The sequence below is a fragment of the Moschus berezovskii genome, chromosome 9 (genome assembly GCF_049115385.1).
Source record: "Moschus berezovskii isolate FMDL1 chromosome 9, NW_MosBer_1.0, whole genome shotgun sequence".
In the NCBI taxonomy this organism is placed as follows: domain Eukaryota; kingdom Metazoa; phylum Chordata; class Mammalia; order Artiodactyla; family Moschidae; genus Moschus; species Moschus berezovskii.
In genome coordinates this window covers 46,014,857-46,040,740 of record NC_142468.1, presented here as the reverse complement: position 1 = coordinate 46,040,740, position 25,884 = coordinate 46,014,857, and the positions used below count along the sequence as shown (strand labels likewise).

Sequence of the window (25,884 nt, the reverse complement as noted above, 5' to 3'; positions counted from 1 at the left end):
CAAGTGTTGTTATAAAGATTAAATAGGTTGTATTAAGCTCTCAGAGCAGTGCTTCATGTATAAAAAGCTTAGTGAATAATAGTGTTGTTACTGAGATGATTTCCCACATCTTCATGAAGCAGTTACTTGGATGCTTCTGTCTTTTTTAGTACTATTTCATAGACATATAAGTTCAGCCTTAAACTATTCAGATTCCTGTCTTAAGTATAGACAGATCAAAGAAACAAGATATGTCCAGGCATATCTACCTACTTATATATCTAACTGTCTGTTTCTCTGCCTTTCTCTCTTCAAATTAAGTCAGTAGGGTGAGGAGTGCTGAGACTGTAATAAACTGGTTGGTTTGAGATCCATGAGGAAGGTCAGTGTGGCTGGAGTGAGGAGGTGATGGTAGGTGAATAGAATGTGTAGGATGGGTAAAGAGAGGCCACTTTTTGGAGGAAAGTATGGTAAAGAGTTGGAGAAGGAAATGGCAACCCACTCCCATATGCGTGCCTAGAGAACCCCACAGAGCCTGGAGTGTGCTACAGTTCACGGGACCGCAAAGAGCTGGACACAGCTTAGCAACTGAGCAACAACAATGGTAAAGAGTGTGGATTTTATTCCTGTTGGAAAGTTTGGACAGTTTTCATGTGGGGGATGATGTGCTATTGTGTGGAGATACGGGGACGCTGGAAATGGGGAGTAATAATCCAGGGGAGAGGCAGTGGATTAAGATACTGAAGTATAGCAGTGGAAATGGCTTATCATTTATTTGTGGGGAGAGTTGACAGGTTTTGTTGATGGTTTGAGTATGGAGAGTGAGAAAAGGGGAGAAATTGAAGATTATTTCTGTGTTTTGGGCCTCAATGCTGGATGAATAATGGTGCCACTTACTGAGGTAAAGACATAAAAGATCAGGCTTTGAGAGAAAGAATCAAAAGAGTTCTGTCTTGGACTCTTGGAGATGGAGAACAGACTTGCGGTTGCCCAGGGGAATGGGTTGGGGGAGGGGTGGGGTGGGAGGTTGGAGTTAGCAGATATAAGCTATTGTATATAGAGCGGATTAGCAACAAGGTCCTACTGTTGCAGCACAGGGAACTGTATTCAATATCCTATGAAAAACCATAGTGGGAGAGAATGTGAAAAAAGAACAACATGTATCTATGTATAACTGAGTCACTTTGCTTTTAGTGGAAATTAGCATGACATTGCAGATCAACTATGCTTCAATTAAAATAAAAATTCTGTCTTGGACATGAAGAACCAGGAAAGAAGTCTGAGAAAAATGGCCATGAGGAAGCAGGAACGCTGCCTAAAGAAGAAATCATAGAGTAGTTTCTAATATGACAATGTAAAACTCACTTTTTAGAAATGGAAACTCAATGTAGAGAATTTTAAATTCATAATTTGTATAAAGAGGACACAAAACTTATGTGTGTGTGTATTCTGAACTTTCTCAACATTGAGCAGTTTTCTGGTAGATATTGTAGAGATTTAGTTAAATTGTAGCACCAGTGATGAATATGATATTTCAAACCAGCTCTATTAACCATTGTACACAGAAGAGACAAAAACAAACTTAGGTAGGCAGTGCTAATGTAGAGCTAGCAATTTACTTCTGAATGATAGAACAGTATAGATTCCAGAGTACTTGGCCTAGTATCAAGTAACTTAACATCTTAACTCCATGCTGAGTTTTCAGATCAAATCTATTAGGAACTCTTATTTTTCCCCTTTGTAATACAATATAGTGGTAAAACATTCCCCACTCCCCTACTTTGTAGCCCACCAAGCTATATGAACTCTGTAAATCAAAGGATACATTCATTTGTGTAGCAGCCATTATTGATATGTCATGTATAACAATTTGTTATATACATCATGAATTATATCCTAAATTATCCTTATAGTTAACATACACATTGTAGTAAACAAAATTAACTGATTTTGTTGTGTAATGAAAGAATTCTCTTAAGAAAATTATTTCTTCTGGAGATACTCTGAGATTATTAGATAAATGGTTGTTGCAATTATACTTTGACTTATAAGAAGGATTTACTTTATTTCTATGGAATGCATCACTGTTGTAAAGATATGTACGTATATCAAAATGTTCCTGTTGATTAGTTTGAAGTCTCTTTAGTTCCATAAATTTTTTTTCAACCACTTACACTTATACTATCCATCCATTTATTAACTACCAGATCTTTTAATAGTCTTTCTTTTCATTATCCTGATAGAACACAAAATTGATTGCAGGAATTATGCAGTTAAGTTATAAATCCTTTGAAAACAAATGCAAAGCTTTACTCTTTTTCCTACAATCCAAACTACTTTCTAAAAATTACTATTAATTCATGATTTTTAAAAATCTTATATTGTAAAACTAGTTATTGACACCCTTCTCGATTGTAATGTTTTTTAGCTGGTGCTCACCATTTGAATTGGTGTATAGATAAATGAAGCTTGATGATGGAACATTTTGTGGAACTGAGGTGATAAGCTAGGACTTCCAGTTAATCTTTTGCTCATAAAATAGTTATCATTTAAAACCAGTAAAATGTTTAGAGTGGGCATTTCCCATGAATTAAGATTTCAGATCTCAGCAGAACAGTTTTGATTTTGTTTTCCCCCCAAAAAGGTTGTAGAATTATTGCATTGTCCACCTATATTTCTGTAGCACTTATGTCCCTTCTGCTCATATTTTTGGCTCCTACCACAGATATTGATTATTTCTGGAATGTGACTCTGAAAGAAGTTAAGGAAGGGAATCACTATGGATTGCAAATCATCCTAATGTTTCTGTAAAGATTTCCATTTGAGTTTGGATTTAGAGTGTGATTTCCTTTTACTGTTTCTGACTCAGTTTAAGATGCTACCAGAATTATTTCAAGACGATGAGAAAGCCATCAGCCCAACCTCAGCCACCTCTTCAGGGCGCACGCCTCTCACCCGCACCCCTTCAAAGCCCACCAAAGGCAGACCAGGCCAGACGGCCAAAGAGCATAAGAAAACAGTGGGGCACCAGGTGAGTTCAGGAGCCGCCGCTGCAATGCTGCTTCCCTTATGGCTCAACTGGAGCCTCAGCTCTTCTTTTGTGAGCCTCTCAGGTGGGTTCCTCAGGTGACAAGAGGCTGGGGCGCTCACTCTGAGAATGTGAAACTCTGTCCATTCATGCTTCCATACTCCTCCTCTCATATCATAGACCCGTGACTGCAGAAGCCTTGCCCAAAATCATTTTCTCTACATTTTAATTCTTCTAGTGCATATCTTCCCTCACAAACCACTGCTGCCTTTGTTTTGGTCTCTGGCTGTTTCCTCTCTAGAGTTGTACAACTCCTTCAGCCCAGGAACCCTGCCCCTCATTTCTGATGTCTTGTGCACCCAGGGGTGGGGGGTGGGGAGGCATAAGAAACATGACACACAAGCTTTGTGCCCAAGCAAGGGTTTGGGCCTTGGGCAGGGGACTGAGTGCTAGTCAGTTTGTTTTCCTGAGTAGACAAGAAGCAGGGCCTGACACAGGCCCACACCCCTCAGTCTCATCCCATGTCCCTAAAGGTAACCCCAGCCTGGCTATACTCTCAGATTCTCCCCTTCATTTCCTATACTTTTTTGAAGTCATCTGCTACTTTCCAGAGAAGGCGATGGCACCCCACTCCAGTATTCTTGCCTGGAAAATCCCGTGGATGAGGGAGCCTGGTAGGCTGCAGTCCATGGGGTCACTAGGAGTAGGACATGACTGAGCAACTTCACTTTCACTTTTCACTATCATGCACTGGAGAAGAAAATGGCAACCCACTCCAGCGTTCTTGCCTGGAGAATCTCAGGGATGGGGGAGCCTGGTGGGCTGCCGTCTATGGGGTTGCACAGAGTCGGTCACGACTGAAGCGACTTAGCAACAGCAGCAGCTACTTTTTTCTGTATTGTACAGCAAAATTCCCACTGTACATGATTAAATGACCCTTGGACTGCGAGGAGATCCAACCAGTCCATCCTAAAGGAGATCAGTCCTGGGTGTTCATTGGAAGGACTGATGCTGAGGCTGAAACTCCAATACTTTAGCCACCTCATGCAAAGAGCTGACTCATTGGAAAAGACCCTGATGCTGGGAAGGATTGGGGGCAGGAGGAGAAGGGGACGACAGAGGATGAGATGGCTGGATGGCATCACCAACTCGATTCACTTGAGTCTGGGTGAACTCCAGGAGTTAGTGATGGACAGGGAGGCCTGGCGTGCTGCGATTCATGGGGTCGCAAAGAGTCGGACACAACTGAGCGACTAAACTGAACTGAACTGAATATCCTTAAAGCAAGGTTGTATTTTTAGTCAAAGTTTTGAGTGTACAACAGAAAGCCACAGAAATCTATATTAAAAGTAGGGGGGAGATGTGTGTGGAAGAATGAACTCTAATATAATAATAATGATGATGTGTCCAAATGGGTTCGTCAACTGTAACATATGTGCCACTGTGGTGGGAAGAGTTGATAATGGGGAGGCCATGCCTGTGCCAGGGCAGAGGGTATGTGGGAAGTTACTGTGTCTTCTGTCTGACATTGCTGTAAACCTTAAACCACTCTAAGAAAATAAAGTCTATTTTAAAGGGTCTGGGGGAGAGGGAAAATTAAGGATGTCCCACGGAGCAGAGTAAGCATGTGAATGGTAGGATTTAAGGAAATTTGAACTGAAAGCCCTAGCAGCTCCACTACTGGGGGCTGGTCAGGTTCACATGTGGCCAAGTCATCTCCACTAGTGCCATTAGAAGAAAAGTTTAGGTTGTTTTATGTCATCTTTGGCTTTGACAAACCTTGATGCGCCTTTCTGCTCTTTTTCATGCAGTTCCGAAACTCCCTCCACCTGCTTATGGAGACCCTGAACGCCACTACCCCTCACTATGTGCGCTGTATCAAGCCTAACGACTTCAAGTTCCCATTCACGTAAGTATTTCTCAACTGCTGAATTTAAAAGAATCCATATCTCATAAGGATTGTAAAACCGGCAGCTGGGAAAAAAAATACATGGGTAAATTTTCATGTCTTGTAGAAGGAATAGTTAATAGAATTGACTAGTTAACAGAATTTTTTTCAGTTTTTGTTCCCTTTTAAGAGTTTGAGAACAGGGACATCCCTGGTGGTCCAGTGGCCAAGACTCCATGCTCCCACTTGTTGGGGCCTGGATTCATTTCTTGGTCAGGGAACTAAGATCCACAGGCCATGCAGTTCAGACCCCCCCCCCAAAAAAAAAATGTGAGAACAAATTAGCAGCTGGCCTTCTGACAATTTTAAACATTTGAGGTCAACCACACATTTCTAGTTCTACTTTCTATTTGGAATTTACTTCAGTTTAAGACCTTCTTGGTTAATTTGGGCTTCAGTTAAAACCAGAGCTGGGTGAGATAAGGTTGCTTTAGCAAAGGTTCGCAGTCATCCCTGCTGTGAAAGCATCAGAAGAGTCTGCTTTTTACCACACATCTTGTCTTCCATCAACATCATACATGAGAGGAGGTTTTTTCCAAAACAGAAATATTTCTCTAATTTTGAAGGTAATGCATGCACGTTGTAAAAACAATTTTTAGGAAATATAGAATAGTATAAAAGTAAATGAGAAAGCATTTCATTATACCTAGAGAGGTAATAAGTATTAACTGACACAGATCCTTCTTGATCAGTCCTTCCCTGCTCTGTGTGTGTACCTGTGAGAGAGAGAGAGAGACATTAATAAGAGAGAAGGAATCATGCTATAATTGATGTTTTACTTCGCTTTCAACTTAATAAATTGTGTTTTCCATGTTCGTAAATACAAATCGTTATCACCATTTTAATGGCTACATCATATCCCATTATAGAGACATACCATCATTCATTTAAGTTATTCCCTGTTGATGGCCATTTGGGTTATTCCTTGGCTATGATAAACATCTTTTGCTAAACATTTCTGTATATTTGCCTGCCTGAATATCTCCTTAGACTACTGTATTTCTAGAACAGGAATTTGTGGGTCAAAGATTAGGCACCTTCCCAAACACTGTAATAACTCCCACTCTGCAGCATGTGCATACTCCTTTACCCATGCCCCTGCCACTCCTGCCTGCTGATTCTGCCTTAGACTGCAGGGCACTTCTCAAAGACTGTTGTATTCTTCTCATTCCCAAGAAGCCTTCCTGGAGGAGGTGAGAAGCAGAAAGCTTTCATGCCCTGGGCAACTCTCCTGGACAGCCCCAGGGCCCATTACCTTGCATCAACCAACCCCATCTCCCATCACCAACAAAACACTGAGAAGATGGCACCACAGAAGCCTCAGATAGGTCATTCAGGGCATAACTAGGGAGTAAGGCGAGTGATCATCCTGTAAGAAGCAGGCCTTGCTACTTCCTCTTTTAGTGTCAATTTAGCATTAAGGTGCTGTTTATTTAGAGTGAACTGCAGGTAAGATAAAAAATATTTTTCACTGACATGGACACTGTTAATGATTAGTATGTATACACTGAGTTAAATAGCTTTTAGAACATCAGTAATTAACAACAACAACAAAAAAACCCGAATGGGGCATGTTTAATTTGTTCTTCTTGTTAAAGAAATCTCCAGAGCTCACTAGTCGTTATTCTGGGGTAGCTCTGTATGGTGAACTAAAAAATTATGAGACCATCTAGTCAGGCCAAGGCATGTAATGAGCATTGCACAGTACAGAGGAGTTTGGGCTTTTTAAATATGCTCAGTGGTATTTCTTATGAGTTTTTGGTATTTCTTATGAGTATGTTCTTACTGCTAGTGATCTTTCCCACTCTCAAAATGGAGTTTTCAATTTTGAATCAGTACTCCAATATTTGAATTTTTTTTTTTCTAATTTATTCATTTGACTCTTTACAAAAGAATTCAGACTCTGGATTGAGGACAGTAGTTTGTGGCTAGAACCAGACATTTTTTGTGTACTAATGATTTCCACCTTTACTCATAGGTTTGATGAGAAGAGGGCAGTGCAGCAGCTGAGAGCATGCGGTGTCCTGGAAACCATTCGGATCAGCGCAGCAGGTTTCCCCTCTCGGTGGGCCTGGCAGTTTTCAAATACAAGGGATCCTCATGGGGGAGGTTCCTGTTCCTTTAGATAAGCTGACATGAGTTTCTTTTCCTAGGTGGACTTACCAAGAATTTTTCAGCCGCTATCGGGTCCTAATGAAGCAAAAAGATGTGCTCAGTGACAGAAAGCAAACATGCAAGAATGTTTTAGAGAAACTGATAGTGGTAAGAAAGATTTTCACTTATCTGTATCTGAACAGATGTTTGCCAAAGGCCTTGGGATTATAACCCGTACACGTCCTAGGGGTGTCCAAATAGCACTAATTCAATGAATTCAGGAATGGGAGGGTGGAGAGGCACACTGTCTCTACAATGGAAGGACTAGTGAGGACAATAGCCCAGTTTCAAGAAACAGGATGGTGAGGCCTGAACCCAGGCTTCAGATGCATTCTTTTTAGAACTGGATCATTTTCAATAAAAAATTACCAAGTACTTACTTATGAAAGACACCAGGCGAAATGCTGTGTGATTAAGAAAAAATAAGTCTTATCCTTAGGAAACATAGTATGTCTTCGAAATCAATGCATTTTAAAGACAAGTATAATATACCTTAGTGTCTATGAAATACTGAGTGAATGAGACAAGAAATCAGAGGAAGACAAAGCCACTTCTGCTGTGGAGAGGAGGAACAATTCATGGGAGACATGTATTTTGGGTCAGGCCCTGAAAGATGGGTAAGACTGTGTAAAACTGGAAGGAGACTATCCTAATAGGGAGCAAAGCTCGTGGAAGCAGGAAAGCATAGTTTTCTCAAAAAAAAGTACAGTAGGATTTTTGTTTTTGCAGTAAAAAAATTGGTGCCTGGGAAGTAAGGAATTCGTTAGGAAATCTGGGTTGGTGTTTGAAGGGTCTTGCCTACCAAGCTAAGGCATTTGCAGACTTTAGAATGCATCAGAGTCACCTACAGGACTTGTTACACTACAGATTGCCAGTCCCAACCTCCAGAATTTCTGATTTGGTCGTCTGGGATGCACCCAATAATTTGCATTCTATCAAGTTCCCAGTGATGCTGACGCTGGTTTGAGACTACACTTGGACAGCCACTGATGTACGCTGTGGAGAATTTAAGATTCATGAAATGTTATAGGTTGGATGGATTAACTCACTTTGAAGTAATTAGTAATAATTACTAGTTATTAATTAGATATAATATCTCTTCTCTGATAATAATTTTTTTTTTCCTTGAAATAGCTTAGGCCACTTTCCTGGTGATGTGTAAAAGAATTGGGTCCATTTTGAATTTGGCCCAAGTGCTTTCTAGGGAATGAAGAGCAGAAAGTAGGGACAGTCATCCCACACCAGCTTCCTCCCCCAGACCTCTCCCAGCTGAGCTTTGGGACCACAAGGCAGAGGAGGGCAGGCTTGGGGAGCAGGGAGAAGGGGAGCTGAGATGAGATGGGGCTGGGAAAGGGAACCACTTACTAGCTTTTCCAGCTAGCTTCCTTTGTAAGATTTATTGATTTAAACTGAAATAGTTTTAGATGTATGTGATTTCCTATTTTCTCTTTTCATGTACAAGATAGGAAATATTTGCTTACAGTGAAAAGTTATTTTCTCTGTTTTCACTTTGAATTTCAGATCACAATATTGATTGTTACAAATAAACTCTACTCTTTCAATGTGAGATGCTTAATAAATCACACGCTTTTAGTTGGATCAGAATGTAATAGACTGAAAATAGCATGCCTTTCTATCTGTGTTTACTGCTCAACTTTGCTTATAATCAGAAATCAGTGAGCATTATAAATGATTATATTTTTGAAATTTGTAGACAGACTTACTATTGATAAAACCGAGAAATAATTGTTGAGAAACTTAACTCTTAACATGAATATGCAGCATTTTTAATCTTTTTGTTTTTATTTTGTATGTATTACTTCCTGCTTTTTTCTTCACACTGGTGTTTTTGTCCCTTCAGCTTTCTCATGGAACTTACAGCCCGATGTAATCCTTACAGCCCGGGTCAGTCAGAGGGAGTGTCAGCATCTCCATTTCCTTGAGATATTTAAAATACAAACAAGCAAATAGTAGCTGCCTATAACCCACAACCAAGTTTTGGGCTTCAGATAATAACTCCAGGTAGACTAATTCTGGAAAATAACTCTTAAACTGCAGTTTTCCTTAAAGTCCCTTCTATTCGCTCAACTTGCCTAGGATCAAAAAGCTGGCTCCATTAGATATCTGTGATATAGCCCAAGTTTTAGCTAATAGTTTCATCCCTTTACTGATTCTGCTTTTAGACATATTTTTTTTTCTCTTTAAAATTCACTTATTTGGTCATCATTTCTACTGCTGAGTATACAGTTTCTTCCAAATACAGGACAAGGACAAATACCAGTTTGGGAAGACAAAGATCTTTTTCCGGGCTGGTCAAGTGGCCTATCTAGAAAAATTGAGGGCAGACAAGCTGAGGGCTGCCTGCATCCGGATCCAGAAGACGATCAGAGGGTGGCTGCTGCGGAAGAAGTACCTGCGCATGCGCAAGGCTGCCATCACTGTGCAGAGATATGTACGAGGCCACCAGGCCCGATGGTAGGTGTCCTGGTGGAGTGTACACGCTGGCTCAGGGGCAGCCAAGATTGTAGAGTGCATCTGACTTATTGTCTAAGCTAGGACAGTTTGCGGTGGGGTGGTCACTCTACCACTCAAGGCAGTTCAGTTCAGTCACTCAGTTGTGTCCGACTAAGTCCTGTCTTTGCAACCCCGTGAACCGCAGCACACCAGGCCTCCTTGTCCATCACCTATTCCCAGAGTTTACCCAAACTCATGTCCATTGAGTCGGTGATGCCATCCAACCATCTCATCCTCTGTCATCTCCTTCTCCTCCTGCCTTCAATCTTTCCCAGAATCAGGGTCTTTTCAAATGAGTCAGTTCTTCTCATCAGGTGGCCAAAGTATTAGAGTTTCAGCTTCAACATCAGTCCTTCCAATGAACACCCAGGACTGATCTCCTTTAGGATGGACCGGTTGGATCTCCTTACAGTCCAAGGGACTCTCAAGAGTCTTTTCCAACACCAAAGTTCAAAAGCATCAATTCTTTGGTGCTCAGCTTTCTTTATAGTCCAACTCTCACAGCCACTCAAGGCAGCATCTTACCTTTTATTAGTTCCAAGGAATTAACTCATAAGACAGTTAAATAGAATATAATTTCACTCACCTTTAAGAATCAGATTAAACCTCAAAAAAACCTACAAATTACTGTCTACTCGTGTCCTCAGTATTTATTTTTTATACATTTATATTGGACTTCCCTGGTGGCTCAGCTGGTAAAGAATCTGCCTTCAGTGTGGGAGACCTGGGTTTGATCCAGGAAAGGCTACCCACTCCAGTATTCTGGCCTGGAGAATTCCATGGACTATATAGTCCATGGGGTTGCAAAGAGTCAGACGCTAAGCGACTTTCACTTTTACTTTTAATGGACTTGAAGAAATCATCTGTAAATTATACAGATCAATATACAACAATCATCAATATAACCATTAAAAAGGACTCCATTGAGGTGTTTTTAGAAGCAATAAGCTGAGAACTGTAGACAAGAATTAACTTACAGATGTTTACATATTAGGATAATTTTAATTTAGAGCTATCAGAAGACATGAATTAATGATAAAAAAAACTTATGCCCAAGTAAATAAATTGAGGAAAAACATCATGCATTCGCAATGAATAGAGCTCAGGAAGCTGGTGATAAGTAGGTATGGTATTACTGTGTAAACTGGTCTGCTGTGTAAAGGGGACATAGCCTGGGGTAATGAGCACAGTCCTAAAAGGAATAAATCTTTATGACCTTCAGCTTCTTTATTGTAAAATCGAGTAATATGGGACAGCCCACATTTTAGGGTTAGGTCTAAAGGAGATCAATCCTGGGTGTTCATTGGAAGGACTGATGCTAAAGCTGAAACTCCAATACTTTGGCCACCTCATGCGAAGAGTTGACTCACTGGAAAAGACTCTGATGCTGGGAGGGATTGGGGGCGGGAGGAGAAGGGGACGACAGAGAATGAGATGGCTGGATGGTATCACCGACTCGATGGACATTGAGTGAACTCCGGGAGTTGGTGATGGACAGGGAGGCCTGGCGTGCAGTGATTCATGGGGTCGCAGAGAGTAGGACACGACTGAGCGGCTTAACTGAACTGAACTGAACTGAAAGCTCATTTGAGATAACAGATAGATATTCAGGGATCATAAAATAACTACAAATATAAGAAATATAAATGTTGATTTAACATGTATGTTATTAGAAAAATCAATGGAAGTACTACTTACTATGCCAAGATATTGGTGCTTTCATCCTCTACAAAATGTGTTCCTGGGTTTTTCTGACTACTGACAACTTGCCACTCTTTCTCTACCAGCTATGCTAAGTTCCTGCGCAGAACCAAGGCAGCCACTATCATTCAGAAGTACTGGCGCATGTATGTAGCTCGCTGGAGATACAAGATCACGCGAACTGCCACAATTGTCCTTCAGTCTTATTTGAGAGGCTACTTGGCCAGAAATAGGTATCACAAGGTGAGGCATTGTTTCCAACTTTTGTATTCATCCCATTAATGTTAATCAAATTCCATGTCTGTACAAAGTGCCACAGGGCCTCCTACGGATGTAAGACTTGTATGGAAACAAGGAAGATCCCCTGGAGAAGCGATAGGCTACCCACTCCAATATTCTTGGGCTTCCCTTGTGGCTCAACTGGTAAAGAATTCACCTGCAATGCAGGAGACCTGCATTCGATCCCTGGATTGGAAAGATCCTCTGGAGAAGGGAAAGGCTACCTACTTCAGTATTCTGGCCTGGAGAATTCCATGTGGTTGGGAAGAGTCAGACATGACTGAACAACTTTCACTTTCCCTTTCAACCAACAATTGAAATATATTTTTAAATATTAAATAATAAGTACATATTTATTTATCAACATGACTTGGAAAAAGAAAGCTTACCTTTTTATTCCCTTTGCATATGTAATTTGGGGGGGGAAGGGACATTTTAGTTTCCTGTGGCTGCTGTAATACATTACCACCAACTTGGTAGCTAGAAACAAGTTCAATTTCTCATTGAACTTTCTCACAGTTCTAGAGGCAAGAACTGTGAAAATAAGACGTCAGCAGAGCTACACTCCCTCCAGATGCAAAGCTGGGAGGACCAATTCCTTGCCTTTTCTAGTGCTGGAGGCCACCAGGATTCCTTATACTTTTGTGCCCATATCACTCCAAGCCCTGCCTCCATCTTCATTCACATCATCATCTCTCTGTGTCTAACTTTACTTCCTTTTGTCGGTCTCTTATGAGAACATTTGTGATGGATTTGGGTCCCACCTAGATAATCCAGGATAATCTCTCCATCTCAAGATCCTTAACTTAATTATACCTTCAAAGACCCTCTCCTCAAATAAGATAGCATTTACAGATTCATGGAGGAATCTAGGGGTCTTTATTCAGCTAATTATGGTAAGCTTTGAATAGCTAAAGTATATAACAGATGAACAGAAGATTAAGAATGAAACAAATTTGGAAGAATTTACCATGATAAAGTGAAATCAAATGTAATATCAATGTAGTTAAAGTTGTATTAACTCAAGTGTGATCCTATAGAAGTATTTGACAAGTAAGCTGTATGTCTAGCACTAATTATTATGACTAGAGAGAATAGATCACCAGATTAGTCTTGAAGCTCAACATTCAGAAAACAAAGATCATGGCATCTGGTCCCGTCACTTCATGGGAAATAGATGGAAAAACAGTGGAAACAGTGTCAGCCTTTATTTTTGGGGGCTCCAAAATCACTGCAGATGCTGATTGCAGCCATGAAATTAAAAGACGCTTACTCCTTGGAAGGAAAGTTATGACCAACCTTGATAGTATATTAAAAAGCAGAGACATTACTTTGCCAACAAAGGTCCATCTAGTCAAGGCTATGGTTTTTCCCGTGGTCGTGTATGGATGTGAGAGTTGGACTGTGAAGAAAGCTGATCGCCGAAGAATTGATGCTTTTGAACTGTGGTGCTGGAGAAGACTCTTGAGAGTCCCTTGTAGTGCAAGGAGATCCAACCAGTCCATTCTAAAGGAGATCAATCCTGGGTGTTCATTGGAAGGACTGATGCTAAAGCTGAAACTGCAATACTTTGGCCACCTCATGCGACGAGTTGACTCACTGGAAAAGACTCTGATTCTGGGAAAGGTTGGGGGTGAGAGGAGAAGGGGACGACAGAGAACAAGATGGCTGGATGGCATCACCGACTTGATGGACATGAGTCTGAGTGAACTCCGGGAGTTGGTGATGGACAGGGAGGCCTGGCGTGCTGTGATTCATGGGGTCGCGGAGAGTCGGACATGACTGAGTGACTGAACTGAACTGAAGCATCACCTCTAACAATATATGGTCTGGTCGATGAATTTTTTTTCTCTTTTTTATTTCAGCAAGGTTTTGAGTCTGTTCTTTAGATTCATCCACCTTATTAGAACTGAATGAAATGTGTTCCTTTTCATGGCTGAGTAGTATTCCATAGTATATATGTACCGCAGCTTCTTTATCCATTCATCTATTGATGGAAATATAGGTTGCTTCCATGTTTTAGCTGTTGTAAATAGTGCTGCAATGAACATTAGGGTACATGTATCTTTTTTCAACTTTGGTTTCCTTAGGGTATATGCCTAGTAGTGGGATTGCTGGGTCATATGGTGGTTTTATTCCTAGTCTTTTAAGGAATCTCCATACCATCTTCCATAATGGCTGTATCAGTTTACATTCCCACCAGAAGTGTAAGACGGTTCCCTTTTCTCTGTACCCTCTCCAGCATTTATTGTTTGTAGACTTTTTGATGATGACCATTCTCACCTGTGTGAGTTGATATCTCATTGTAGTGTTTATTTGCATTTCTCTAATAATGAGCAATGTTGAATGTCTTTTCATGTGTTTGTTAGCCATCTGTGTGTCTTCTTTGGAGAAATGTCTGTGTAGGTCTTTTTTCTACTTTTTGATTGGGTTGTTTGTTTTTCTGGTGTTGACTTGTATGAGCTGCTTGTGTATTTTTTGAAATTAATCCTATGTTAGTTGTCATTTCCTATTTTTTTCCCCATTCTGAGGGTTGTCTTTTCTTCTTGCTTATAGTTTCCTTTGCTGTGCAAAAGCCTTTACGTTTAATTAGGTCCTGCTTGTTTATTTTGTTTTTATTTCTATTACTCTAGGAGTTGGGTCATAGAGGATCTTGCTGTGATTTATATCATGGAGTGTTCTGCCTATGTTTTCCTCTAAGAGTCTTATAGTTTCTGGTCTTAAATTTAGGTCTTTAATCCATTTTGATTTTATCTTGGTGTATGGTGTTAGGAAGTGTTCTAATTTCATTCTTTCACTCATAGCTGTCCAGTTTTTCCAGCACCACTTATTGAAGATGATATCTTTGCCCCATTGTATATTCTTGCCTCCTTTGTTAAAAATAAGGTACCCATAGATGTGTGGGTTTATCTCTGGGCTTTCTATCTTGTTCCATTGGTCTATATTTCTGTTTTTGTGCCAGTACCATACTGTCTTGATGACTGTAGCTTTGTAGTTTAGTCTGGAGACTGTTCTTTAGAACATATTCCTAATAAGCCAGAAATACTCTGATGCTGGGAAAGATTGAAGGCGGGAGGAGAAGGGAATGACAGAGGATGAGATGGTTAGATGGCATCATGGACTCAATGGACATGAGTTTGAGTAAACTCCAGAAGTTGGTGATGGACAGGGAGGCCTGGTGTGCTGCAGTCCATGGGGTCACAAAGAGTTGGACACGACTGAGTGACTGAACTGAACTGAACAGTCTAGATCTTGGAGCCCTTTGGGCATCATTAGAAGGAGAGTCAGTTGAGTGATATAGGACATTTCTCTAATCATAGGCAGCATGTGGGCATGCCCTGGACCCTATTCATGTATTTATTTTACTTTCTCAATTTAAATTAATTTTAGACAGCAAAGAAAAATGGAAAGCTAATGAGGCTTGAATGAGCATATTTAAATAGCTGTGCTTTGAAGAAAATTTGAAGACAGTTTCTCCAGGTCTTTCTGCCCATGCCTGCTTTATGGTTCTTTCTTTCCAAGCATGAGCTTTCAAGGGAAGGTAAACCTTATTAAACTTGACCTATTAGATACGCCAAACCGGTTACTCCCCTGTTTTCCTCAGTACTGTCTTTAGGAACATCTAAACTGAGGTTTGAGGCTATTGGTTAGCAGTAGAAGTCTCTAGCCAGCTTATTTCCCACTGTGACTGGACCTAGTGAGGGTACCAGCTTAGAGACTAGTTTATGTGTAGGCCAGTGGCACCCCCTTAGTGATTCTTGTAGCTGTGATTCCAATCTCAGCCTCCCCTTCTCGGCTTTGGGAGGTCTTAAAGTGAAAGCAAGTGTTATTATGTCTCTGACTCACCAATGGAAATGAGATTGAGAATGGAAGCTCTAATTATATACTGTTTCCATTTGACTGAAATTACAGAAATGGACCAATGTCTGAAGTTACACAGGAGAAGGAAATTGAATAGGAAAATTGGCATTAGTAGCTTTGCCACTGTGTGCTGCTTGAGTTTTTTTTAATTCTGAAAGCCTTCAGTTTGCCATCACTGAGTTTTACAGTTTGTCATTAGTCATCCAGATAGACAGGGGCTTCCCTCAGGATTCTGATGTTGAGTGACAGCAAAGGATGCCCTGCCTCACTGCAGCGTGATGCATGGTGACTGCACTTAGTGGGAACTGAAGGCTACCTTGGCATTAGGAAAACAGTCCAAAGGTGCAGTCTTGAGTTAGCTGAAGACACTATATAGGTCTCTGAAACACCTATGTTTATTTTGTTGTTGTTTAGTTGCTAAGTCATGTCTGACTCTTTTTGGGACCCCTTAGACTGTAGCCTGCAAGGCTTCTCTGTCCAGGGGAATTTTCAGGCAATATGTTGGAATGGGTTGCCATTTTCTTCACCAGAGGATCTTTCTGACACAGGGATCAAACCCACATCTCCTGCTTAGCAGGCTGATTCTTTACCACTGAGTCACCAGGGAAACCCGTGCTTATTTTGTATTTTATGAGTTTAAACACAACCACTTATTTCTTTTGTATCATCTGGGATGGCATATGATTTCATTATTTTTCTCAGCTACAAAACCTAAAAATAGGAACTGTTTTTTCAAAGATCTTATCAAATTGCTGCTATCTGAATAGATGGTTTCAGTGATTTTTTACACATTTTAAAAAAGTTTCATGAAAGATACGTTGTATCCCTTTATCATAATCACTAGGGAGTACTTAAGTGAATACATTGTAACATTCATATCACACAAGTTCAGTTCAGTTCAGTCACTCAGTCATGTCTGACTCTTTATGACCCCATGAACTGCAGCATGCCAGGCCTCCCTGTCCATCACCAACTGCTGGAGTCTATCCAAACCCATGTCCATTGAGTCGGTGATGCTATCCAACCATCTCATCCTCTGTCATCCCCTTCTCCTCCTGCCCTCAGTCTTTCCCAGCATTAGGGTCTTTTCAAATGAGTCAGTTCTTCTCATCAGGTGGCCAAAGTATTGGCGTTTCAGCTTCAACATCAGTCCTTCCAATGAACACTCAGGACTGATCTCCTTTAGGATGGACTGGTTGGATCTCCTTGCAGTCCAAGGGACTCTCAAGAGTCTTCTCCAACACCACAGTTCAAAAGCATCAATTCTTCAGCGCTCAGCTTTCTTTATAGTCCAACTCTCATATCCATACATGACTACTGGAAAAACCATAGCCTTGACTAGACGGACCTTGGTTGACAAACTAATGTCTGTTTTTTAATATGCTGTCTCGGTTGGTCATAACTTTCCAAGGAGTAAGCGTCTTTTAATTTCATGGCTTCAGTCACCGTCTGCAGTTATTTTGGAGCCTCCCAAAAATAAAGTCAGCCATTGTTTCCCCATCTATTTGCCATTTTATAAAATAATAGTTTTGAAAGGACCTCAAAGTCTTGCTAGTTCAACCCTTCCTAAAATTTAAGAATTTCCCCATCATTCCTGGAAATTGTACAATCTCTGCTTGATGGTCATTAGTAACAAAAGATTTATCTCATAAGGATGAATGAGTGTTTATAAGTTTAGGGGAATATCTTTTTTTAAGACAACACAATATAAAATTAAAATTTGTTTACTTTATCTTCCTTTTAGCTTTCCTTTTCAAGTTCTATCCCTACTACCTTTAAACCCCATGAGTGGATTTGTGCTACATTTGTAAAGCAATGAGAAATCTTCACTAGAGTGGTATTCCTCACAAATGGCAAATGAGAGAATCATTTTTTTGTTTCTGGGGAAAAATCAATAAATTAATAATAAACTTTTCAGTACCCTAAGTGTTGGCTTCTATAGCCTGCTTACCAGCCATACCCTATGTCCTCAAGCAGAGACCTAATGCACAGTGACATGGAACCAGCAGTAAGGGTAGTGCATAAATCTATTTTCAGTTCAGTTCAGTTCAGTCGCTCAGTCGTGACCGACTCTTTGCGACCCCATGAATCACAACACACCAGGCCTCCCTGTCCATCACCAACTCCCGGAGTTCACTCAAATTCATGTCCATCGAGCCAGTGATGCCATCCAGCCATCTCATTCTCTGTCGTCCCCTTCTCCTCCCACCCCCAATCCTGCATCAGAGTCTTTTCCAGTGAGTCAACTCTTCACATGAGGTGGCCAAAGTACTGGAGTTTCAGCTTTAGCATCAGTCCTTCTGATGAACATCCAGGATCGATCTCCTTTAGAATGGACTGGTTGGATCTCCTTGCAGTACAAAATCTATTTTACTAGCACATAATTCACAGGGTATCAAGTTTTGTTTATTTTCTGAAGGATAACCGGTTGCTTTTAGAAATCATGTAGTCATAAAAAACCTAATGCATTTTTCTTTCTTTTTAGATTAGTTTTCTATTTAGTAATCTAGTGTCTTTAATTTTGATGGCTCTTATGTGTATACTCTGTTTATCATCATACATAGACATGTAATCCCACATATGAAATGTGGATATAATACATGTTTTATATATGTTTCTCAAATTGCCTTTTAAAGATTACATTTCAATCATCTTTTAAAATAATTTGTGCCTCCATATATTTGTGGTAAGTACACTCCATATTGTTGCTTCAGCTTTTCCAGTGTCTTTCCCTTTAGTTGGTATGTGGTTCTCAGCCTTCATCCATAGGTTGATAGAGTTGAACATTGAGTATAGTCCAGGGTCTGACATTACTTGCACCTACCCTTCTTTCCAGATACTCCGTGAGCACAAAGCAGTCATCATTCAGAAGTGGGTCCGTGGCTGGCTGGCTCGCACCTACTACAGGAGGAGCATTCATGCCATCATCTACCTTCAGTGCTGCTTCCGACGGATGATGGCCAAGCGTGAGCTGAAGAAACTTAAGATCGAGGCCCGCTCCGTGGAGCGCTATAAGAAGCTCCACATTGGCATGGAGAACAAGATCATGCAGCTGCAGCGCAAAGTTGATGAGCAGGTGTGTTTTGAACAGCAGCCCTAAAAGTGCAACATGCCCAATGAAATACACTGGGATTATCTTCAGCATTGTCTCCTCTTGACTTAACCTTTCAGTCTCAGCAAAAAAAAAGTAAAACAGTAGTGACATTAATGAGCATGGAAATAGTGACAAGCTCATAGGTAAGATTATAATTGAGAGGACCAAGGCAGGAAATTGTTTCCTAGCAGTCCAAAAGGTCAGGACTGAGAGTCATATTGTACTTTATATTTTACACAGCTCTTTCATCATTATCATTCAGTTATGTGTAATATATTGTTCTTTTTGTAGATGAGTTGTTCAGCACTGAGATGGCAAAAGAAGCAGGAAGATGTCCATGCTTCTGAGGAAGCTACAGTCTATTTGCAGAGATAACAGTTTGGTTTCTTACAGATAGTTATTACCAAGTAATATTTTAGCACATGCAAATTATATAGGTAGTTAGTGACATGTAAATACTAATGATGACAAAGAAAAACAGAAAACAGAATGAAAGGTTAGGTTTTCTGAATGGGAGGAGTTTCCAGATGTTAGACAAAGAGATTTGTAAGACGTGATTTTGAGGCTGTTTTACCATTGCTATACATCACTAGCCAGCACATGGCTTTCAGTAGGACACTGATTTGTTTTTAAAAACAAATCTAGATTTCCCTATTCCTGGATTGAGAATCAGGAAAGAGAATTTAGTATGGTAACTCTCCTTGTGACTATGAGAGAATCACATCTATGTTGCTCATCTCACGTAAAACATAAATAATTGTGTCTGTTCTCTTTTTGTATCACTAAGAGGGTACTGATTGTGTTACTTCAAATGTTGTCACTAGTATTTTGGTTAGAGGCTATATCAGTGCTGCGGTGATATAGGATGAATATGATGAATAGGTATGGTTTTTTCACTAAGTACAATTCATGGTGTGTATATTTACTTACTGTCACTCACATGTGTGTTTAAAGAACAAAGACTACAAATGCCTCATGGAGAAACTGACCAATCTGGAAGGAATATACAACTCGGAGACCGAGAAACTACGAAGTGATTTAGAACGTCTTCAGCTAAGTGAAGAAGAAGCTAAGATTGCTACTGGACGGGTCCTCAGTCTGCAGGAAGAAATTGCCAAGCTAAGGAAAGACCTGGAACAAACTCAGTCTGAGAAAAAATCCATTGAGGAACGTGCTGATAGATACAAACAAGAAACTGAGCAGGTAGGAGCTAATGTTCATATCCTCATCTACTCCTTTCACAAAGGGGACGTGCTGTCATATTGACTTGGTTGGCCACTGTAGCTCAATGTAGGTCTCGGTTGAAGGTAAAACACACTTTCAGTCAGTTGACTGTTCATTATTAGTGTTTTTCCCCAAGGAGTTCTTCCATATGCTGGATGAGTAGCTATAGGTCTTTTAGTAGAACATTTTACTCTACTAAGAATAGAAGGAAAGCAGTGTTATAAGAAGAAAATTGATGGCCAAGTACCTACTATACACTTTTTGTTGAATGTATAGATCTGTGTGGAGTCAGCCAGTTTAAGGTGATTAAGAAGTAAATTAAACAATAAACTGTCAGTAGGTAGTAGGGATTTTTATGGAAACCTACATTAAGGCTATTTTGAGAAGTCCACCAGAAATCCAAATGTCTGCACACTGGCCATAGTCAAGAACTGCTATGCAAAAAATAACAACAAAACTGCTTACAGATTGACGAATGTTTCCACACTACAAATTTGTATTAACTTATATCAAAACTTTATTAAATACAGAAAACACGAAGGCTCTCAAGAAGTAATGAGGAGTATTGTTTAAACATAAGAAAAAATACCTCAACATAAGGCTTACTGGGAAAAAGTAATAGATTTTTAGAGATCCTACTAGTATTACCATCTTCAAATGAAAACAGAGTTGACTCTGTTGGCTGTAACTACTTCTGAACCTTAACAGCAGCTTATGCAGTAAGAACCTCTGAAGGAGCTTAGACAGTTCAGGTAAGAGAGTGTCACTAATAAGGTGACAATCCTTCCATGATATTCAGGATCCTGATTAAAATAAACCCATCTATATCTTCAACAGATCTTGACTCTGTGTCTGGAAACAGTTTCCCTGATAGCCTAGTCCATAAAGAATCTGCCTGCAGTGCAGGAGACCCGGGTTCAATCCCTGGGTCGGGAACATCCCCTGGAGAAAGATTCAGTATTCTTCAGTATTCTTGCCTGGAAAATCATATGGAGAGAGGAACTTAGTGGGCTACTGCCCCTGAGGTCGCAAGAGTTAGACATGACTTAGCAACTAAACCACCATTAATATATGTTATTTTGACATGGCAAGCTTATTCTATTGAATATATATCCAATGAGATACTCTTGAGGTTTAGGATCTGTCTTTCCCATTTTCTCAGTCTCTTTTTTTTCCCCATTTCCTGAGTGCCTGAAAGTTCCCAAAATTCCTTAGAAACTATAGAGTATTAACTTGGTAGGGGTATTCTCTTTTCCTTTTCATAGTCAAATTCACACCTTTCTAGTTAGATAGATAGTATACCCAAACATATTCAGATTTCTCCTTTCTTCTTGTTTTATTATCTGCGGCTTTCACAGGAATATCTATAGGCACTACCATTAAGTCTTTTAGATGGAGTGTGGTAATGAAGAATGAAAACATTTCCCTGGGAGAGCTAGCCTTGTGGTCAGGAAAGCTGCACTGCCAGTCAGCCTGATCAAGGAGCCTAGAAGGTCCAAAGAACTGTGCTTCTTAACCAGGAATGTGTATCAGAATTGGCTGGAGAGTTTTTAAAAAGATACCTGCCCAAGCTCTGGGAGTGTGGGTCGGACACATTTATTTTGAAAAAGCACCACAGGTTGCGTACCCCTGACAAAGAGCGGCTTCTCTCAAGAGCACCCAAACAACCCAGCCTTTGTACTGAGAGCAGACCTTCTCAGGAAAGAAGGAAGAGACTGGACAACCAGACAGAGCACCTCCTGGCCTGATGTCTGCCGTGGCTCAGCGCTGTAACTTCAGTTCTCTGTTCTTCAGGGATCCTTGGTCACAGCCCATTGTCTCCATCGCTGAACTCTTCATACGTTCTCTTTATTACTAAAGCTGTTCCTTCAAGAGTTCTGTGAACTTCCACTTAGAGAAAGGAATTCACATTTCACTTATTCAGGTTTCACTTCAGCACACATTCTATTACAAAGCTAAACTATATAAATTATCAACTTTGCAAAGTTACCTTTGGTTTTGATTTTTGCTTCCTGAGAATTCTTATCCAACCAGGAACCAGAAAGTTAAAAGGTCAACATTTTTTTATTCTGGTAAAATATGCTTATATGTAACTTTAAATTTACCATTTTAAATGTTTTGAGTGTAAAGTTCTATGACATTAGTTATAGTCACATAGTTGTAAGGCCAATGCTTAAATGTGGAATAAAAGTTTACAACCTTGCAAAACTCTTAAAAGGAGATGAAATAAAATTCTCAAGACAGAGAGCAGGGAGCTTTGGAAGGTCTTCAGTGAATTTCATACTTTTCTTGTCCTCTGTAATCTCTGTTGAATCTTGGATACACATAAGCATTGTGTTAAGCTGTTGGGGTGAAAAGGCGTTATCATTACTTTAGGAGCAAATGCTTACTAGGTGTCAGGCAATTGGTAAATGCTCAAGGTACAAAGTAAAACAACAACAGAAAATCATCTTTGTCCTCCAATAATTTCTAGTCAATCAGGGAAGTAAAAGTAAATCATTTATAAGGGCTATAAAGAGGCATATTCGGGGTTCTGTAGCAGTCCAGTGGAGAGACATATAATTGGAAGGAGTTTCTGGGAAAGCTTTCTGGGGGGTAATGCTTGAACCAAGTGTAAAGGATGACTGAATATAACTCAGCAAAGAAGTGAGACAGTGAGACGTGGAAGTAAGGAGTGACTACTGTGTGGTCTTAGTATTCAGTATTGGGTTTCCTCTGTTTGTTGCAGCCATTTCAGTTTATTGTTTCATTTTATAGCTGGTGTCAAATCTGAAGGAAGAAAATACTTTGCTGAAGCAGGAAAAAGAGGCCCTCAATCACCGTATCGTGGAGCAGGCTAAGGAGATGACAGGTAAGGCTCATGTGGGCCCAGCCTACTGCACTCCAAACAACCTGAGACCAAGGGTTTATTAGTTACAACTTTTCTTATTTAGCCTGGCATCAATAAGTTTTCAGAGTTCCAGAGGCAGGCACTCTAAACATTTGGTTGAATTAGTTGGTGAATTTGTAAATCTGATCTCCCTATGTACAAATATGAATTCATGCTTAGTCAATATCGTATATAACTTAAAAAAATAATTGTATGTATGATTTATAGCTTATAGAAGTCCTCTTGATTTAGGACAAATTCTTGAGCTATTATGTATATTATAGGAGTATATGTATCTGTATATATTATTGATTTTGCTAAATGAATGAATACTAATTTCCTAAGATCACCCACTCTTTGCCATCTTAAACAACAACAAAAAAAAGACACTGATTAGAGGTAGATATTTATTTGCTGTTGGTAAGATAAATTAAAATGGTGATAATTTACAAGAAATCCACATATACATAAACATGAGATAAGAAGATGTATATCTAAACTACAGCAATTGGTGGTAGAAATAAAAAGGAAGAGGTAGGTTAGAGTGAAAAATATATGAAAAGAATTAACAGATTATCTTTTTTTATATGGTATTCAAAAGAGGAGCAAAAATTTTCTAAAGTGTTGCAACGAGTTATCAAAACAATGTGTTGTTAGTAATGAGGAAATTGAGGAAAACAAGTCTGTGTTTATGAGGCAAGTCAATTAAAATTGGGGTGTTAGCTAGGGTCTCCAGATAGAGATGATCTGAAAGCAAATTGAGATTAAAGAGAGAACCCTCAGGGGTTTTCCCCACACCATACCCTTCTTCCTAATTAAAGGGAATACTGTATAGAAAAGAGAAGAAAATCTGGAATTTATAGGATAATCATAAAAAAAGGGATAAGGTGAAGAAAAAGAGTCATAAAAGAAAGTTAAGATAGAAGGAGAAAACAGTCATTGAAGACATGGAAAGAAGGTTGCTAGGATACAGTATGTAGTGGAAAAATCCAGAATGATGATAATTCTTCTAGAAAAATAGGAGATGTTATTTGGTACTAAAGAGAACAAAGCAAATAGCAGTGGATTTGCTTAGGGAAAATTTGTTGGTAGCCTTGGGCACCTTCCCACAAACTTGTGAGGATAAAAGGCATTTTATAGATTGTTATCTAAAGAAAAAATTATTTCATTCATTTATTTACAAATTATTAAAGCTCTAGGACAGGGGAACACTGTGGAGGCAGTCATAACAGGGCATTTGGAAGTCCTTGCCCTCATGGAGCTAACAGGTAAAGAAATGGTAAGCAAAAGAAGCAGGCAGGACAGATTAAGATATAGCCACAAAATATGAGGTAGGAAGCTCAATATTTATAAATGTGGCTGACACAGCTCATTGAGAGAAAGCACATGGCTGAGATTTAAGGCTTTTTTATTGATAATTTGATCTGCAATCAAGGGCTAGTCTCCAGTCCAAATGATATCCTATCTACATGCCAGCCACTAGCAATAGAGAGGGTAGAGTGAGGTGAGTGAATGGAAAAGTCGAGTCCCCAGCAGCACATAGCAGTGGTGACAACAAAGGACCAGGTGTGGCAGTTTACCTGAATAGAATGGAAGGAGTAACAGGACAAGGGCATCTGCAGTGTTGGGAAACTGTAAGACAGAAGCCAGGGACTGAGAGATGAGTGGAGGGAGTCTGGAGAGCAGGACAGCTAGGTCCTCTGAGAAGTCACTGTTCCCCTAGAGGCCTGAAGAATGTCTCTAACTTTTTGAACAAAAGAATTTTATGAGTAGCCTGAAACAGAATACTATTGGAATAAAAAAATATATACTTCTAGTTACTGAACGCTGACTAGTGAAAGTTATCAAGGATGTGCTGTAACCAATGAATAAACTAGTTCTGTTCATGGACGAACACAACAGATGATTGTTGTTATTAATAAATTATTTTATTCTTTGGTCATGATATTTCTCTTTTCCTGCCTCCACTAAGATACTCTTCCATAGTGCTGCTAAAAGTAGAACCCCTCCCAAAGACTGTAAGCCAGTGCCCATGTTTTTATTCTTGCATTTTGTGAAGCTGTCTTTGGTATGTTTTTCTCTCTCTCTTCTTTCAGAGACTATGGAGAAGAAGTTAGTAGAAGAAACAAAACAACTGGAACTCGATCTTAATGATGAAAGACTGAGATATCAGAACCTTCTGAATGAGTTTAGTCGCTTGGAAGAACGCTATGATGACCTCAAGGAAGAGATGACTTTGATGGTGGTGAGTCAAATACTTTTGCCCATTTTTATAAAAAATTTAAACGTGTTCAAAACTAGATAGAATAGTAGCATAAACCCCTGTGTATTCCATGTACTCATCATTCAGTTCCAAAATAGTCATCACATTTCTATCTCCCATTCTAACCTACATCACACTCCATCCAATGGATTGGATTGTCTTAAAGCAAATCCCAGGAATCACATCACTGTATTCATAAATAGCTTTATAAACTCAAACACTTTGAAGACTAGACTATATGTCAGTGTTGCTGGACTTTGTTTATGTACTGAATGATTTAATGTAAAATTTGCTTATAGAGCAAATATTTATAAGGTCAAGTATTTTCTCAGTAGTTTTTGTAATTTAAAAGACATATTCCTAAACAGAAAATTCATCTGTTATTTGTAATAAATTGTCTTACCTATTTCATGGACTCTTCTGCATCTGGCCGAGTACTTTTTGTACTTTTGATAGTGCTGCACACCATCCCTGGTCTACTTATTCTAATATCAGGAAACAGAGTTCCCTGACAATCTTGTTCCTGCAACTATCAGCCTTAAATGTAACCTAATGGCACAAATGGCCAGAAATGCCCTGAAACGTTTGCTGTAAAACACAAGATAATTTGGATGGGTGTGGTCACGATGGCAGAAGAGGAGGACCCTGTGCCTAACTCTTCCCACAGGCATACCAAAATTATAACTATTTACAGAGCAATTGTGTATAAGAATGACTCAAAGACTAGCAGTGTTAAAGTACTGTTAAACTGCTACACTCAATATGCCAGCAGCAAATTTGGAAAGCTCAGCAGTGGCCATAGGACTGGAAAAGTTCAGTTTTCTGTCCAATCCCAAAGAAAGGCAAATGCCAAAGAATGTTCAAACTACCAGACAATTGCACTCATCTCACATGCTAGCAAAGTAATGCTCAAAATTCCCCGAGCTAGACTTCAACAGCACCTGAACCGAGAACTTTCAGATGTTCAAGC

The 25,884-nt window shown here is 39.7% G+C and overlaps 1 protein-coding gene across 4 annotated transcripts in view; it reads left to right on the top strand.

The window, feature by feature from the left end:
* Window positions 1-25,884, top strand: part of MYO5A (myosin VA) — a 203,417-nt gene that overhangs the window by 124,102 nt on the left and 53,431 nt on the right. For all 4 annotated transcript variants that reach the window (XM_088839618.1, XM_088839617.1, XM_088839616.1 and 1 more), the window contains exons 15-24: window positions 2,849-3,010; window positions 4,819-4,916; window positions 6,934-7,020; window positions 7,109-7,217; window positions 9,373-9,584; window positions 11,411-11,567; window positions 18,301-18,540; window positions 19,513-19,761; window positions 22,540-22,633; window positions 24,748-24,896. In XM_088839618.1, coding sequence (XP_088695744.1) covers window positions 2,849-3,010; window positions 4,819-4,916; window positions 6,934-7,020; window positions 7,109-7,217; window positions 9,373-9,584; window positions 11,411-11,567; window positions 18,301-18,540; window positions 19,513-19,761; window positions 22,540-22,633; window positions 24,748-24,896 — 1,557 coding nt within the window. The remainder of the gene's footprint in view (window positions 1-2,848; window positions 3,011-4,818; window positions 4,917-6,933; window positions 7,021-7,108; window positions 7,218-9,372; window positions 9,585-11,410; window positions 11,568-18,300; window positions 18,541-19,512; window positions 19,762-22,539; window positions 22,634-24,747; window positions 24,897-25,884) is intronic.